Genomic DNA, 18,971 nt, shown 5'->3' with positions numbered 1-18,971 from the left:
ACTGTGACAGCCATAACCGTACAAAAATGTGTTTCCCAAATAATAAGATTTGAAAGTCAAATTGCTCCTTATCCATGAGCTGCAGAATGGATGTTGTGTTAGCAGGCATGAAAACAACATGAAATTCAATGTACATCTTCATCAGAGCTCTTAGGTGACCAGGTGTATTGTCAATGAGTAATAATACTTTGAAAGGAATCTTTTTTTCTGAGCTTTAGGTCTGAACGGTGGCTTAAAATATTCAGTAAACCATGCTATATACAGATGTGCTTTCTTCTAGGCTTTGTTGTCCCATTAATAGAGCACAGCCAGGGTAATTGAGCATAGTTCTTAATGGCCATAGATTTTCAGAATGATCAATAAGCATTGGCTTCGACTAAAAGTCATTTGCTGCATTAGCTCCTCAGAAGAGAGTCATTCAGTTCTTTGAAACTTTGAAGGCAAGTACTGACTTCTTTCTAGCTATGAAACTACTCCTAGATGGCATCTTCTTCCAACAGAAGGCTGTTTTGTCTACACTGAAAATCTATTGTTTATCAGTGATCTTTGTTAGATCTTTGGATAACTTGCTGATCCTCTCTATCAACACTTGCTGCTTCACCTCACACTTTTATGTTAGGGACATGGTTTCTTTTCTTAAACCTCATGAACCAACCTCTACTAGCTTCTTGCTTTTCTTCTGCAGCTTCCTCACCTCTGTCAGCCTTCATAGATTTGAAGACAATTAGGGCCTTGCTCTGGTTTAGGGTTTGGCTTGAGGGAATATTGTGGCTGGTTTGATCTTCTATCTAGGCTACTCAAACTTTTGTCACATCATCAATAAGGCTGTTTTGCTCTCATCATTTATGTATTTACTGCAGTAGCACTTTTAATTTCATTCAAAAACTTTTTCTTTGCATTCAGAGCTTGATTGACTGGTGCAGGAGGCCTGACTTTTAGCCTCTCTTGGCTTTTGATATACCTTTCTCACTTAGTTTAATTATTTCTAGCTTTTGATTTAAAGTGAGAGATATGAAACTCTTTAATATATGAAACTCTTCCTTTCCCTTGAATGCCTAGAGGCCATTGTAGGATTATTAATTGGCCTAATTTCCATATTGTTGTGTCTCAGGGAATAGAGAGGCCTAAGGAGAGGTAGAGAGACAGGAATGGCTGTTGCTGGAGCGGTCAGAACACACACAGCATTTATTGCTTATGTTTGTCATCTTACATGGGCACGGTTCATAGCGGCCCCAAACAATTACAATTGTAATGTCAAAGATCACTGATCACAGATCATCATAACTGATATAATAATAATAAAAAAGTTTGAAATATTGCAAGAATTACCAAAATGTGACATAGAGAGACACAAAGTTGAGCACATGCTCACTTTGGAAAAATGGTGCTGACAGACTTACTATATTCACAGTTGCTGTAAATCCTTATTTTGTAAAGAAAAAAACACCACAATATCTGCAAAGTACAATAACGCAGAGTGCACTAAAATGAAGTATGTTTGTATAAAAAAAGATTGTGATTAATAATTCAGTTGTAGGGGGTGGTATATCAAAAGATTTCGACTGCTACTACATTTTGTTCTAAGAGTTGTTACTTTAGCCTCATTACAAATTATAGGTGCTATGTAAAAATGTTCTGTTGTGTACCTTTAATAATTCCTTTCTCTGCTTCTTTTCTAGGTATCACACCTGTGTATCATAATATGTTTGCTTTAATGAGTGAAACAGAAAGGATCTGGTATCCACCCAACCATGTCTTCCATATAGATGAGTCAACCAGGCATAATGTACTCTACAGAATAAGGTACTTTCTTCAGTAAAGTAACTCACTTAATGCTAAAAGGCAAAATGGGAGAAATTATCAAATATTTTTTAATTGCAAGGTACTTAATACCAGAGACCTGAACCAATTAGTTAGCACTCATTTAAGATTTCATTTAAGATTCTGTTTCTCCATCACAGAAACTGTTCATACATGTTGTGTAAGTAGAATACACTGAGAATAAAGCTGTTTTGGTGGGATGCCACTTAACTCCTTATGATTACAATTAAATAAGTAAAAAAAAATCAGAGTGGCCTTTACTAACAAAATCCTAAATGTTTGGGATATTGCTGGTTTGTGCAATGTTTTGTGCAATAGAATACAATTTCACATCTTATCTTTATAAAGAACTTTTTAAAAAGTTGATGTGAAGAAAAGAGACTTTTCCCAGTGTGTATTTGCAGCCTCAAATTGTAAGTTAATTTATATAATTTATGGTAATGTGTAATGCCTATTTAGAGAAATGTAGAAGTATTTTTTTTGCTCAAAAGGATGAAACAAAGATATGTTTTATTTGTGTCTCACAAATACCTGTGATTTTTCTAACCATTTATATACATATATATAATTCATCATAACTTCATGAGGTATTAAGATTTGCACATTAAAGATAAAGAATTTGGAGCATTGAGGAGTAATACTACTCAAATTTATTCATGGTCACACAGGTAGGAATTGGGAGTCAGGTTCAAATCCAAGCCTAGTTTGCTTCATAATCACCTTATGTGTACTTCATTAAAGAGATAATGTATATATAATATTTATTATTGTGCCTATCACTTGGTGCTCTCTCAATAAATTTTAGTATTGTTTTGCTTCTTTCCCTTCCCCTATTCTATATAAAAATATGCAATTGGATGTGTTTGCATTTACTGATGTCTAATGTATAATTTGCACTGAGTTCAAAAAAATATTTTTGATACAATTATTGAAAAGACAACTGGTGAAAAAAATCAATAAATGTTCAAATAAATAATAGATGTACAGAAATCAATAGCATTCTTATATGCAAGCAACCAGTTATGTAATAGATGAAGATCCTATGCAGTATAGCTACAAAAACCCTTAACTAACCAGGAATGGTCTTAATAAGAAAAAACACAAGACAGTATAGGAAAATTAGAAACTTATTTGAAGAATATGAAGAATTAGGACATAATATTGGAATAGGCAGATGGAATATTACAAAGATCATTTCTCTTATGCTATATGCTTAGCTCTAAGCCAATCAAAATCCTAACAAGGGCATTTTAGGGAATTTGACACATTACTATGTAAATTTAGAATTATTAAATAAGATAGCCATGAGAAAGAAGACGTATCTGGCAATTGTAAAATATTTTGTCCCAGGAGATATTTTCACATTATATGAAACTACAAAATGGTATCTATTATTAAAGCCACATAATTAAATTCAGAATCATAACCTAAATAATGAGAATGATGGGGCCAGTATATCTTGAAAGTACTCCTTCATACATATAGAAACATAATAATATGAAGAAATCTTTTCATATTAACGTGGAAGGGAGAGATTAGTCAATAAATGGTGGTGGAATAGTTGATTAGCTGTTTGAATAAAATTTTAGCTTCTTTATAATGTATATCAGATAAATTATAGATTGATTAAAGATCAGATTGATATGTAAATAGAAATGTAAAGAAAATCAAACTATGAAAGTCTGAATTGGAACTGGATTCAAGTCCTTGGGAAAATGCCATTTAAGTTGCAAAACAATAAAAGAAATCATATGGGAATGATTGCAGTTGTCGACTATAAAAATTTTCAAATACCTGAAGGTTTCCTCTTAAAATGAAAAGGCAGGGGGGTGGAGCCAAGATGGCCTAATAGGAATAGCTCCAGTCTACAGCTCCCAGCGTGAGTGACACAGAAGATGGGTGATTTCTGCATTTCCAACTGAGGTACCGGGTTCATCTCACTGGGGAGTGTCAGAAAGTGGGTGCAGGACAGTGGGTGCAGCACACCAAGCGTGAGCCAAAGCAGGGCGAGGCATCGCCTCACCTGGGAAGCACAAAAGGCCCGGGAATTCCCTTTCCTAGTCAAAGAAAGGGGTGACAGATGTCACCTGGAAAATCGGGTCATTCCCACCCTAATACTGTGCTTTTCTAACAGTCTTAGCAAATGGCACACCAGGAGATTATATCCCACGCCTGGTTAAGAGGGTCCTACGCCCACGGAGCCTCACTCATTGCTAGCACAGCAGTCTGAGATCAAACTGCAAGGCAGCAGCGAGGCTGGGGGAGGGGCATCCGCCATTGCCCAGGCTTGAGCAGGTAAAAAAAGCGGCAGGGAAGTTCGAACTGGGTGGAGCCCACTGCAGCTCAAGGAGGCCTGCCTGCCTCTGTAGACTCCACCTTTGGGGGCAGGGCATAGCCAAACAAAAGGCAGCAGAAACCTCTGCAGACTTAAATGTTCCTGTCTGACAGCTTTGAAGAGAGTAGTGGTTCTCCCAGCATGAAGCTGGAGATCTGAGAACAGACTGCCTCCTGAAGTGGGTCCCTGACCCCTGAGTAGCCTAACTGGGAGGCACCCCCTAGTAGGGGCAGACTGACACCTCACACGGCTGGGTACTTCTCTGAGACAAAACTTCCAGAGGAACGATCAGGCAGCAACATTTGCTGCTCACCAGTATCCGCTGTTCCGCAGCCTCTGCTGCTGATACCCAGGCAAAGAGCGTCTGGAGTGGACCTCCAGCAAACTCCAGTAGACCTGCAGCTAAGGGTCCTGACTGTCAGAAGGAAAACTAACAAACAGAAAAGACATCCACACCAAAACCCCATCTGTACGTCACCATCATCAAAGACCAAAGGTAGATAAAGCCACAAAGATGGGGAAAAAACCGAGCAGAAAAACTGGAAACTGTAAAAATCAGAGCACTTCTCCTCCAAAGGAATGTAGCCCCTCACCAGCAATGGAACAAAGCTCGAAGGAGAATGACTTTGACGAGTTGAGAGAAGAAGGCTTCAGATGATCAAACTACTCTGAGCTAAAGGAGGAAGTTTGAACCCAAGGCAAAGAAGTTAAAAACCTTGAAAAAAATTAGATGAATGGCTAACTAGAATAACCAATGCAGAGAAGTCCTTAAAGGACCTGATGAAGCTGAAAACCAAGGCACGAGAAGTACGTGGCGAATGCACAAGCCTCTGTAGCCAATTCGATCAATAGGAATGAAGGGTATATCAGTGATGGAAGATCAAATGAATGAAATGAAGCGAGAAGGGAAGTTTGGAGAAAAAAGAATAAAAAGAAATGAACAAAGCCTCCAAGAAATATGGGACTATGCGAAAAGACCAAATCTACATCTGATTGGTGTACCTGACAGTGATGGGGAGAATGGAACCAAGTTGGAAAACACTCTGCAAGATATTATCCAGGAGAACTTCCCCAATCTAGCAAGGCAGGCCAACATTCAAATTCAGGAAATACAGAGAACGCCACAAAGATACTCCTTGAGAAGGGCAACTCCAAGACACATAATTGTCAGATTCACCAAAGTTGAAATGAAGGAAAAAATGTTAAGGGCGGCCAGAGAGAAAGGTCGGGTTACCCACAAAGGGAAGCCCATCAGACTAACAGCTGACCTCTCGGCAGAAACTCTACAAGCCAGAAGAGAGTGGGGACCAATATTCAACATTCTTAAAGAAAAGAATTTTCAACTCAGAATTTCATATCCAGCCAAACTAAGCTTCATAAGTGAAGGAGAAATAAAATGCTTTACAGACAAGCAAATGCTGAGAGATTTTGTCACCACCAGGCCTGCCCTAAAAGAGCTCCTGAAGAAAGCACTAAACATGGAAAGGAACAACCAGTACCAGCCACTGCAAAAACATGCCAAATTGTAAAGACCATCAAGGCTAGGAAGAAACTGCATCAACTAACGAGCAAAATAACCAGCTAACATCATAATGACAGGATCAGATTCACACATAACAATATTAACCTCAAATGTAAATGGGCTAAATGCACCAATTAAAAGACACAGACTGGCAAATTGGATAAAGAGTCAAGACCCATCAGTGTGCTGTATTCAGGAAACCCATCTCACGTGCAGAGACACACATAGGCTCAAAATAAAGGGATGGAGAAAGATCTACCAAGCAAATGGAAAACAAAAAAAGGCAGGGGTTGCAATCCTAGTCTCTGATAAAACAGACTTTAAACCAACAAAGATCAAAAGAGACAAAGAAGGCCATTACATAATGGTAAAGGGATCAATTCAACAAGAAGAACTAACTATCCTAAATATATATGCACCCAATACAGGAGCACCCAGATTCATAAAGCAAGTGCTTAGAGACCTACAAAGAGACTTAGACTCCCACAGAATAATAACGGGAGACTTTAACACCCCCATGTCAACATTAGACAGATCAACGAAACAGAAAGTTAACAAGGATATCCAGGAATTGAACTCAGCTCTGCACCAAGCGGACCTAATAGACATCTACAGAACACTCCACCCCAAATCAACAGAATATACATTCTTTTCAGCACCACACCACACCTATTCCAAAATTGACCACATAGTTGGAAGTAAAGCACTCCTCAGGAAATGTAAAAGAGCAGAAATTATAACAAACTGTCTCTCAGACCACAGTGCAATCAAACTAGAACTCAGGATTAAGAAACTCACTCAAAACCGCTCAACTACATGGAAACTGAACAACCTGCTCCTGAATGACTACTGGGTACATAACGAAATAAAGGCAGAAATAAAGATGTTCTTTGAAACGAACGAGAACAAAGACACAACACACCAGAATCTCTGGGACACATTCAAAGCAGTGTGTAGAGGGAAATTTATAGCACTAAATGCCCACAAGAGAAAGCAGGAAAGATCTAAAATTGACACCCTAACATCACAATTAAAAGAACTAGAAAAGCAAGAGCAAACACATTCAAAAGCTAGCAGAAGGCAAGAAATAACTAAGATGAGAGCAGAACTGAAGGAAATAGAGACACAAAAAACCCTTCAAAAAAATCAATGAATCCAGGAGCTGGTTTTTTGAAAAGATCAACAAAATTGATGGACCGCTAGCAAGACTAATAAAGAAGAAAAGAGAGAAGAATCAAATAGATGAAATAAAAAATGATAAAGGGGATATCACCACCGATCCCACAGAAATACAAACTACCATGAGAGAATACTATAAACACCTCTACGCAAATAAACTAGAAAATCTAGAAGAAATGGATAGATTCCTGGACACATACACCCACCCAAGACTAAACCAGGAAGAAGTTGAATCTCTGAATAGACCAATAACAGGCTCTGAAATTGAGGCAATAATTAATAGCTTACCAACCAAAAAAAGTCCAGGAGCAGATGAACTCACAGCCGACTTCTACCAGAGGTACAAGGAAGAACTGGTACCATTCCTTCTGAAACTATTCCAATCAATAGAAAAAGAGGGAATCCTCCCTGACTCATTTTATGAGGCCAGCATCATCCTGATACCAAAGCCTGGCAGAGACACAACGAAAAAAGGGAATTTAAGACCAATGTCCCTGATGAACATCAATGCAAAAATCCTCAATAAAATACTGGCAAACCGAATTCAGCAGCACATCAAAAAGCTTATCCACCATGATCAAGTGGGCTTCATCCCTGGGATGCGAGGCTGGTTCAACATACGCAAATCAATAAATGTAATCCAGCATATAAACAGAACCAATGACAAAAACCATATGATTATCTCAATAGATGCAGAAAAGGTCTTTGACAAGATTCAACAATACTTCATGCTAAAAACTCTTAATAAATTAGATATTGATGGGACGTATCTCAAAATAATAAGAACTATCTGTGTCATACCCACAGCCAATTTCATACTGAATGGGCAAAAACTGGAAGCATTCCCTTTGGAAACTGGCACAAGACAGGGATGCCCTCTCTCACCACTCCTATTCAACAGTGTTGGAAGTTCTGGCCAGGGCAGTCAGGCAGGAGAAGGAAATAAAGGGTATTCAATTAGGAAAAGAGGAAGTCAAATTGTCCCTGTTTGCAGATGACATGATTGTATATCTAGAAAACCCCATCGTCTTAGCCCAAAATCTCCTTAAGCTGATAGGCAACTTCAGCAAAGTCTCAGGATACAACATCATGGTACAAAAATCACAAGCATTCTTATACACCAATAACAGACAAACAGAGAGCCAAATCATGAGTGAACTCCCATTCACAATTGCTTCAAAGAGAATACCTAGCAATCAAGCTTACAAGGGACATGAAGGACCTCTTCAAGGAGAACTACAAACCACTGCTCAATGAAATAAAAGAGGATACAAACAAATGGAAGAACATTCCATGCTCATGGGTAGGAAGAATCAATATCGTGAAAATGGCCATACTGCCCAAGGTCATTTATAGATTTAATGCCATCCCCATCAAGCTGCCAATGACTTTCTTCACAGAATTGGAAAAAACTACTTTAAAATTCATATGGAACCAAAAAAGAGCCTGCATTGTGAAGTCAATCTAAGCCAAAAGAACAAAGCTGGGGGCATCCCGCTACCTGACTTCAAACTATACTACAAGGTACAGTAACCAAAACAGCATGGTACTACTACCAAAACAGAGATGTAGACCAATGGAACAGAACAGAGCCCTCAGAAATAATGCTGCATATCTGCAACCAGCTGATCTTTGACAAACCTGACAAAAACAAGAAATGGGGAAACAATTCCCTTTTTAATAAATGGTGCTGGGAAAACTGGCTAGCCATATGTAGAAAGCTGAAACTGGATCCTTTCCTTACACCTTATACAAAAATTAATTCAAGATGGATGAAAGACTTAAATGTTAGACCTAAAACCATAAAAACCCAGAAGAAAACCTAGGCAGTACCATTCAGGACATAGGCATGGGCAAGGACTTCATGTCCAAAACACCAAAAGCAATGGCAACAAAAGCCAAAATTGACAAATGGGATCTAATTAAACTAAAGAGCTTCTGCACAGCAAAAGAAACTACCATCAGAGTGAACAGGCAACCTACAGAATGGGAGAACATTTTCGTAATCTACTCATCTGACAAAGGGCTAGTATCCAGAATCTACAATGAACTCAAACAAATTTACAAGAAAAAAACAAACAACCCCATCAAAAAGTGGGCAGAGGACATGAACAGACACTTCTCAAAAGAAGACATTTATGCAGCCAAAAAACAAATGAAAAAATGCTCCTCATCACTGGCCATCAGAGAAATGCAAATCAAAACCACAATGAGATACCATCTCACACCAGTTAGAATGCCCATCATTAAAAAGTCAGGAAACAACAGGTGCTGGAGAGGATGTGGAGAAATAGGAACACTTTTACACTGTTGGTGGGACTGTAAACAAGTTCAACCATTGTGGAAGTCAGTGTGGCAATTCCTCAGGGATCTAGAACTAGAAATACCATTTGACCCAGCAATCCCATTACTGGGTATATACCCAAAGGATTATAAATCATGCTGCTATAAAGACACATGCACACGTATGTTTATTGCGGCACTATTCACAATAGCAAAGACTTGGAACCAAGCCAAATGTTCAACAATGATAGACTGGATTAAGAAAATGTGGCACATATACACCATGCAATACTATGCAGCCATAAAACATGATGAATTCACGTCCTTTGTAGGGAAATGGATGAAGCTGGAAACCATCATTCTCAGCAAACTATCATAAGGACAAAAAACCAAACACCGCATGTTCTCACTCATAGGTGGGAATTGAACAATGAGAACGCATGGACACAGGAAGGGGAACATCACACACCGGGCCTGTTGTGGGGTCGGGGGAGGGGGGAGGGATAGCAAAAGGAGATATACCTAATGTTAAATGACGAGTTAATGGGTGCAGCACACCAACATGGCACATGTATAAATATATAACTAACCTGCACGTTGTGCACATGTACCTTAAAACTTAAAGTATAATAATAAAAAAGGCAAATTGTAAAGATAGTTTCAACAAATCAAATAATCAAAAGGTTCGTATTCTTATTAGTATAAAATTAAAGACACTGTATCCATTAAACAATTAATGTACGTGAATAAATAGTGTCACTAGTTTTGAGAATAATGAATATAAGATTGCTGGCTTCAGCATGTAGTTACAACTATTCATTATTCTCATAACTAGTGATGCTGAGAATTTTTTGAAAAGGCCATTAATGATTTGTTCTTCTTTTGTTAAATATTTCTTCATGTACATTAAGTAATTGTTTAATGGATACAGTGTTTTTAATTTCAACAAATTAGAGGATCAAGATGAAATGGACAAATTCCTAGAAAGACACAAGTTATAGGAACTGCTAAAAGAAAGAAAGTTTGAATAGGTCTATGACAATTAAAGAAATCAAATTAGCAATTTTTATAAAAGCCCAGGCCCAAGTGGCTTCACTTGTGAATTCTGTCACACATTAAAAGAATCATTACTAGTTATTCACAAAAAATAGAAAAGGAAGGAGGATTTCCCAACTCTTTCTGTGAGTTCAGTATTACCCTGATAACAAATTCAGACAAAGATGTCTAGAAGAAAACAAAACTGCAGACCAATGTTGTAGGTAGAAAATCAACAAAATACTCGGAAACCGAATCCAGCAATACAGCTTGAATATGTCTTAACTGAAATGCTTGGGACCAGAAATGTTTTGGATTTTGGATTTTTTTTGGATATTAGAATATTTGCAGAGTATACACTGGTTGAACATACCTAATATAAAAATCTAAAGTCTGAAATGCTCTAATGAATATTTCTTTTGCACATCCGGTTAGTGCTCTAAAGGTTTTGGATTTTGGAGCATTTCGGATTTCAGATTTCGGATTAGGAATGCTCAGTGTGTTTATAAAACGATTAAATACCATGACCAGGTGGGATTTATCCCGGGAAATACAAGGTTAGTGTAACTTCCAAAAATCAATGAATGTAATACACCACATTAATAGAATAAATGACCAAAACCACATGATCATCCCAAGAGACACAGAAAAAAGTATTTGATAAAATCCAGCATCCCATCATTATAAAAAAAACTTAACACAATAGGAATGGCAAGGAACTTCCTCAATTTGTTAAAGGGCATCTATAAAAAGTCCAAAAGTAAGGTCATACTTAATGGTGAAAGACTGAATGCCTTCTCCCTATGATCAGGAGTGAGATGAGGATTGCTATTCTTACCACTTTGATTTAACACTATACTATAGATTCAGGGTAGGGAAATTAGGCAAGAAAAAGAAATAAAAGGCATTTATATTGGAAAATAGGAAGTAAAACTGTAGTCATCCCGCTGTATCCATGGGTTTCACATCCATGGATTAAAGCAACCGCAGATTGAAAATACTTGGAAAGAAAGTTGTGCTTGTACTGAACATGTACAGACTTTTTCTTGTCATTATTCCCTAAAGAATACAGTATAACAATTATTTACATAACATTTACATTGTATTAGGTATTATAAATAGTCTAGATATTTTAAATTATACTGAAGGATGTGCACAGGTTATATGCAAATACTATGCCATTGTATATCAGGAACATGAGCATTTGCAGATTTTGGTATGTGTGGGAGGTTCTGGAACTAGTACTACATAGATACCAAAGGATGATTGTGTATTCACAGATTACATGATCTTGCATATTAAAAATCCTAAGGAATTAATAAAAAAACTATTAGAACTAATACATGAGCTCAGGTCAGTTGCAGAATAGAAGATCAATATATAAAAATCAGTTATATTTCTATACACAGACAAAGAACAATCCAAAAATGAAATTAAAAAAATTTCATTAACAATAACAACAAATTTTAAGGAATAAACTTAATGAAAGAAGTGTAAAATGTATACACTGAGAAATATAAAACATCATTGAAAGAAATTAAGGAAACGCCTAAATAAATGGAAAGATATCTCATAGAGGACTTCATATTTTTAAGATGGCAATACTCCTTAATTGATCTGTATGTTCAATGCAATTCCTACTGAAATCCTAAGTGTCTTTATTGCAGAAATTGACAAGTTAATCATAAATTTATATAAAAAGCAAAGGGACTTAGCATAGCGAAAATAATCTTGAAAAAAGAACAAAGTTTGAAGACTTACCCTTCCTAATTACAAAATTTATTACAAAACGACTGTAATCAAGACAATGTGATACTAAAGGATGAATATACAGATTAATGGAAAGGAATTGACAGTATCAATGTAATTTCTCACATTGATGGTAACTGATTTTTGATCAGGGTGCCAAGACAATTCATGGGCAAAGAATCGTCTTTTTAACTAACAGTGCTGGGACAACTGGATATCCACATGTAAACTAATGAAGTAAGACAGTCAACTTCACACTATATACAAAAAAAAAAAAAGCTTAAAGTGGATCATAGGCCTATATATAAGAGCTAAACTTATTAAAACTCCAAGAAGAAACACAGAAGTCTTCGTGTACTTAGATTAGGCAGTGGTTTCTTAGATATGACACCAAAAGCTCAAGTGACAAGAGAAAAATAGTTAAGTTAGGCTTTATCAAAGTTAAAAACATCTGTGCGTCAAAGGACACTATCAAAAATGTGAAAAGACAACCCACAAAATGGAAGAAAATGTTTGGGAATCATATATCTGATAACTGTCTTATCTCCAGAATATAAAAGAATTCTTACAGCTCAACAGTACAATGACAACTTAATTTAAAAAGTAGGCAAGGGACTTGAACAGACATTTTTCCAAATAAGATATACAAAGGGCCAATAAGCATGTAAAAAGATGCCCAACAGGTGGGCCCCTGAGCCGGTGCCTGGGAGCATGGTGTGCCAGGCGCGTTCCACCCTTAACATGGGGAGGCTGGTCCAGGTGGCGCAGGAGCTGCAGCGGGGCCCGAGTGGGTGCCCGAGCACTAGCAGGAGAGGGGCCGGAGCGGGGGTCCGCGCCGGGCTGCTGAAGCCTGGCCGGCCACCCAGACGCTGCCCGCAGCCTGGCCATGGCGGAGCCAAGGAAAGAATCTCTATACAAACAAATACGTGGCTAGCAAATTGGAGTTGATCAAATCCCCGACCCCGCAGCTGCACCTGGGTACTGGTTCTACAAGCAGCTCAGCACCATAGAGGGCGTCCCTCAGGTCTACTACCTACTACAGCCTGGAGGACCTGTTCGACCTTCACGCCCAAGACGGTGCTCCTGATCGCCATCCGGCTGATCACGCGCATGGATTATGTGCACACCAAGAACCTCATTTACCAGGATGTGAAGCCCGAGAATTTCCTGGTGGGGCGCCCAGGGACCAAGCGGCAGCACGCCATCCACATTATCGACTTGGGTCTGGCCAAGGGGTACGTTGGCCCTGAGACCAAGAAGCACATCCCATGCCGCCAGCACAAGAGTTTGACAGGCACGGCGTGCTACATGAGCATCAACATGCACCTGGGCAAGGAGCAGAGCCACTGCAACAACCTGGAGGTGCTGGGCCATATGTTCATGTACTTCCTGTGCAACAGCCTCCCCTAGCAGGGGCTCAAGGCTGACACGATCATGAACGGTACGGAAGATCGGGGACACCAAGCGCGCCACGCCCATCGAAGTGCTCTGCAAGAGCTTCCCGGAGGAGATAGCTACGTACCTGCACTACATGCGGTGCCTGGACTTTAGAAGCCTGACTATGACTACCTGCGGAAGCTCTCCAGCTACCTTTTCGACCCAAGCGGCTTCGTGTTCGACTCTGTAGGACTGGCCCGGGAAGCCCTTGGCGACCCGCATCAGCACTGTCCACACCGACCTGCCCTCCCAGCCTCAGCTTCGGGACAAAGATCAGCCGCACAGCAAAAACCAGGCGCTGAACACCACCAATGGGTAGCTGAACGCGGACGACCCCACGGCCAGCCACTCCAGCGCCCATCATGGAGCCTGCAGAGATGGAGGTGGGCGATGAAACCAAATGCTACTGTTTCTTCCCCCTGAATCTCCTCCGTGCGTCCCCTTGGGGCGCGAGCTTGTGTGAGGCCCTTAGGGCTCACCCACAGCGGCCCAGGGCCAGACGCTGGCTGGAAGCCAGGACGTAGACTGCAGGGTCTCGGCCGGCGGCCCCATCCCCGGGACGAGGGGTGACTTCCTTCACGTAAGACTGGCCAAAATTTCTACACCTGTGTCTAGTCCTCCCCTCCAAGAGCATGAACTATTTAAAACAAGGAATAAAGGGGGGAAAAAAAGGCCCCCTCTACGCCCCACCCCTGCCCCTCCATTTCTTTGCTGAAGTGAGTAGTGTGATCCTGGAGGCCCCCAGGGCTGAGGCCCAGCCTCGGCCCCGCCAGCCGCCCCCATTAGCGTCATAAAGTCCAGCTTGTCTCCCTCGATCCAAAGGCCGTTTTCTCGATGGGAGGGCAGGCCTGGCCTGGAGGGGTGCTGTGGGGCCATCTTGCCCAGGCCCACCTGGGAGGGACACACGCATTGCTGCCAGGGGTGAGGCTGTGCCCCAGGCCTCCCCAAAACTAAAGGAGAAGGGAGGGGTGGGGCCACGGCTGAAGCCAGCCCCTCAACCAAAATGCTGCACCAAAGCTCAGGCGCCGCAGGCACAGCCGCTGCAGCCTTTCACAGCCTGGCCCCGGCGAGGGGCAGGTGGGCCCTGCTAGGAGGGTGCTTCTCGAGGCACCTGTTCCCGGAGGCTGTTCTCTGACCCTCAGAACCTGAGGCGGGGTGGGTCGGCTGGCGTTGCCCTGCTCGGCCCCTGGGCCCTGCTGCGTGGGGGCGCGTGGGCACGTGGCTTCCTGTCTGTGTGCTCCGCCCCCTGGCAAGCAGCCGCAGACAAAATTCCTTAAAGCCCCCGGCCCCGCCCTGCAGTTGTATGTGCAGGGGGACCTGGGGGTGGCCCTGGACTGGCTGGCGGTCCCCCAGCGGGTCAGCTTGAGGCCGTGCCCAGGGCGGTGGCCGTGAGTCTGGTTTTTGCTTTACCAAGTGTACAGAAATGGCATTGACGTTTCTCTGATGCTCTTTTGAAGCCATACAACTTAGGGGCTTAAAAAAAAAAAAGGAAAAATGAAACCCTCCAAAAAAAGATGCCCAACGTCATTGGTCATTAGAGAAATACAAATCAAAATCACGATGGGACAATAATAGGTCTACAAGCATTGCAAAAATCAGAAAGACAAACAATAACAAGTGTTAAAGGATTTGGACTAATTTGGATGCAATATATTGCTGTTGGGAATGTAAAGTGGTGCTGCTACTTTGGAAAACAGTTTGGCCATTCCTCAAAAGGGTAAACATAGAGTTATCATATGACCCAGCAATTCTACTTCTAGATATATATGCAATAGAAATGAAAACATATATCCACAAAAACGTGTACATGACTCTTCATACTAGCGTTATTAACAATAGCAAAATAATAGAAACAAACCCAAATATTTGTCAGGCGATGAATGGATACAGAAAAAGTGGTATAATCATACAATGAAATATTAATTTGGCAATAAAAGGAAATGAAGTAATGATACATGCTCTAATGTGGATGAACCTTGAAAACATTATGCTGAGTGAAAGAAGGCAGACAGGCCACATGTTCTAAAATTAGATTGTGGTGATATTTGTACAATGCTATGAATAAACTAAAAACATTGAATTTTACACTTTAAGTGGGTGGACTTTATGGTATGTGAATTATATCTCAATAAAGGTGTTACTAAAAGACAATATAGAGTATTCTTTGTTTCTTTGAAAGACAAGTTTTTAACTTCCATTTCTCCAAAGAAGCAATTATTTGTTTTGTTTTTTTTTTTTTTTTTTTTTTGAGACGGAGTCTTGCTCTGTCGCCCAGGCTGGAGTGCAGTGGCGCAGTCTCGGCTCACTGCAAGCTCCGCCTCCCGGGTTCACGCCATTCTCCTGCCTCAGCCTCTCCGAGGAGCTGGGACTACAGGCGCCCACCACTACGCCCGGCTAATTTTTTTGTATTTTTAGTAGAGACGGGGTTTCACCGTGGTCTCGATCTCCTGACCTCGTGATCCGCCCGCCTCGGCTTCCCAAAGTGCTGGGATTACAAGCGTGAGCCACCGTTTTTTTTTTTTTTTTTTTTTTTTTTTTTTTTTTTTTTTTTGAGACGGAGTCTTTCTCTGTCCCCCAGGCTGGAGTGCAGTGGCGCAATCTCGGCTCACTGCAAGCTCCGCCTCCCGGGGTTCGCGCCATTCTCCTGCCTCAGCCTCCCGAGTAGCTGGGACTACAGGCGCCTGCCAACACGCCCGGCTAATTTTTTGTATTTTTAGTAGAGACGGGGTTTCACTGTGTTAGCCAGGATGGTCTCGATCTCCTGACCTCGTGATCCTCCCGCCTCGGCCTCCCAAAGTGCTGGGATTACAGGCTTGAGCCACCGCGCCCGGCGTGAGCCACCGTTTTTATACCAAATTAGTATTTTCAGATTCTCTACTGATGTTACTAGATTAAATTATGTTTTTAACTTTTTGTTAATGTTTTATTTCTACTTTTTTTGTTTCCTACTATTGCTTCTACATTTTGTGTACTGAAGGAGGTAGTATATTGATTTTACACTTACATTTCTTGTACTTTCTGCCTATATTAGTGTTATTCACGTATACTTTGGTCTCAAATTTATATTTAATACTGTTAGCTGTGTTTTCTAAGTATGGGATAATACCTTTCAGTATGCTGTAGGTGACTATATATAGATAGTACGTTTGTATTTGAACTATTTGGAAGCTGACCAAATGTTTTTATTATCTTGTAGATTTTACTTTCCTCGTTGGTATTGCAGTGGCAGCAACAGAGCCTATCGGCATGGAATATCTCGAGGTGCTGAAGCTCCTCTTCTTGATGACTTTGTCATGTCTTACCTCTTTGCTCAGGTATGATTATACTATCTTACTTGTACATGTGTTAAATGATAAATATCTTGCTGTTTAATAAGTCACTTAATCAGGAAAAACTTCACATATGAGAAAATAGCAGTTCTGTCTTGCACAGCAGGTGCAGAGAAGTAACAAAATTGAGTCTTTTAGCACTAGTTTTTAATCCCATGGTTTGTGGATAACAGAATCTATTTTATAAAGATTTTTTTGGATTGATCCTTTTGAATTTCTTTTTTTAGGACTTTAGATCATTTTAAGGATTTCGCAAGGTGTAGACTGAGGTTTACAACATGATTCATGTACACATACGTGGCTGAAATATTAGTGACATTTCTTTAGGGTTTTTAAAAATTTTTTTGAACAATTTCAGGCTTCCACAATGGACAGTGAACTGTAGAGAAAGTAGGTTATATAAAAAAATGAGCTCTGATAGTTTGTGTAGCTGTTTATAGGAAGGTGACTGGATGTTGATACTTAGTCTAAGAGCTATATTCAAGTTATTTGTTCACTAATACAGTTATGTCAAATTTTTGTATTGTTGGTATTTCATAATGCTTTCTTCTCTCTTATCTTGATTTAAACAGTAATTGAAAGATTTTGTCATTAAATAACTTGTTTTTATGTGCTGCTAGACTAGTAGGAATAGAAACTAAAGGAAGAAAATATATTAGTGCTCTTGGGTAAAAATAGGCACTTGGTATCCCCAAGGTATCAGGAGTTCTAAATCAGTTTTGCTAATACTGTAGGAAATAAGCCCACAGATCCTCATGGCTCGCATTTCTGAGAGGAAGCCTAGTAAGGCTAGTTCAGTTTATGAACAACAAAAGGAAAAATATTTCTCTATTGGGGTATGAGACCAACAAACTTTATTTTTATTGTGGTAAGAAATATATAATAAAAATGACCATTTTAACCATTTTAAGTGTACAGTTCAGTTGTATTAAGTACAAATACATTGTTGTACAACCATCACCACCATCCATCTCCAGAACATTTTTCATCTTCCCAAATGGAAACTTCATAACCATTAAATAATAACTCACTATTTCCCACTCCCAATGGCCTTTTGCAATCACCATTCTACTTTCTGACTATAAATCTGCCTTTTCTAGGTACCTCATACAAATGGAATTATACAGCATTTGTCCTTTTTTGACTGGCTTATTTCACTTAGCATAATGTCTGCCAGGTTCATCCATGTTGTAGCATGTGCCAGAATTTCTTTCCTTTTTAAGGCTGAATAATATTCCATTGCATATGTATACTGCATTTTATTTGTTCATTCATCTGTTGATGGATACTTGGGTTGCTGCTGTGAACATGGGTAAACAAATATTTCCTTGAGTCCCTGTTTTCAGTTCTTTTCGATATATACCCAGAAGTGGAATTGCTGGATCATATGGTAAATTTATAATTTTTTTTTTGAGGAACTGCTACATTGTTTTCTGTAGTGGCTGCACTATTTTTCAGTTCTACCAGCAGTGCGCAAGTGTTCCAATTTCTCAACATCCTCAACAATGCTTTGCTTTGTTTGATAATAGCCATCTCTATGGGTATGAGGTGGTATCATTGTGATTTTGATGCATACTTCTCTAACGACCAGTGATCATGAACATCTTTTCATATGCTTGTTGGCCACCTGTTTATCTTCTTTGCAGAGATGTTGCTTGTTGGCTATTTGTTTATCTTCTTTGCAGAGATGTCTATTCAAGTCCTTTGCCCATTTTCAAATCAGGTTGTTTGTTTGTTGTTGTATTATAGAAATCATTATTCTGGATCTTAACTCCTTATAAGATACATGATTTGTAGATAGTTTTTCCCATTCTCTAGGTTGCCTTTTCATTCTGTTGCTTGTCTTTTGATGGACAAAAGTTTTAAATTTGGCTGTATTCTAATTTATCTATTTTTTGTTTCCTATGTTTTTGGTGTCATATCCAAGAAATCATTGCCAAATCCAATGTTATGAAGCTTTCTTTCTGTTTTCTTGTAAGAGTTTTATCATTTTAGCTCTTACATTTAGGCCTTGGGTCCATTTTGAGTTAATTTTTGTCTATAATGAAGGTAAGGGCCCAACTTCTTTTGCTTGTGAATATCCAGTTTTCCTAGCACCATTTATTGAAAGACTGTCTTTTCTCCATTGAATGGTCTTGGCACCTTTGTTGAAAATCATTTGACCACCAACCTACTTTTTTATACAGCTCCTTTATCTCTATAGCCATTATAAAAAGAGAGGGGGGTGGAGAGAGGCTTCTAAGAATAGTCTTTTGAAAATAGGATATTATGAGGTTACAAC

At 39.7% G+C, this 18,971-nt stretch overlaps 1 protein-coding gene and 1 pseudogene across 7 annotated transcripts in view; both read left to right on the top strand.

Moving 5' to 3' along the window:
* JAK2 (Janus kinase 2) overlaps positions 1–18,971 on the top strand; it is a 150,118-nt gene that overhangs the window by 41,275 nt on the left and 89,872 nt on the right. For all 7 annotated transcript variants that reach the window (XM_063609183.1, XM_055294317.2, XM_063609179.1 and 4 more), the window contains 2 exons: positions 1,680–1,803; positions 16,558–16,675. In XM_063609183.1, coding sequence (XP_063465253.1) covers positions 1,680–1,803; positions 16,558–16,675 — 242 coding nt within the window. The remainder of the gene's footprint in view (positions 1–1,679; positions 1,804–16,557; positions 16,676–18,971) is intronic.
* LOC129490503 (casein kinase I-like) lies at positions 2,478–13,885 on the top strand (annotated as a pseudogene).

This window comes from Symphalangus syndactylus, chromosome 9, assembly GCF_028878055.3.
Source record: "Symphalangus syndactylus isolate Jambi chromosome 9, NHGRI_mSymSyn1-v2.1_pri, whole genome shotgun sequence".
Classification (NCBI taxonomy): domain Eukaryota; kingdom Metazoa; phylum Chordata; class Mammalia; order Primates; family Hylobatidae; genus Symphalangus; species Symphalangus syndactylus.
This window is presented reverse-complemented; position numbering and strand designations above follow the sequence as displayed.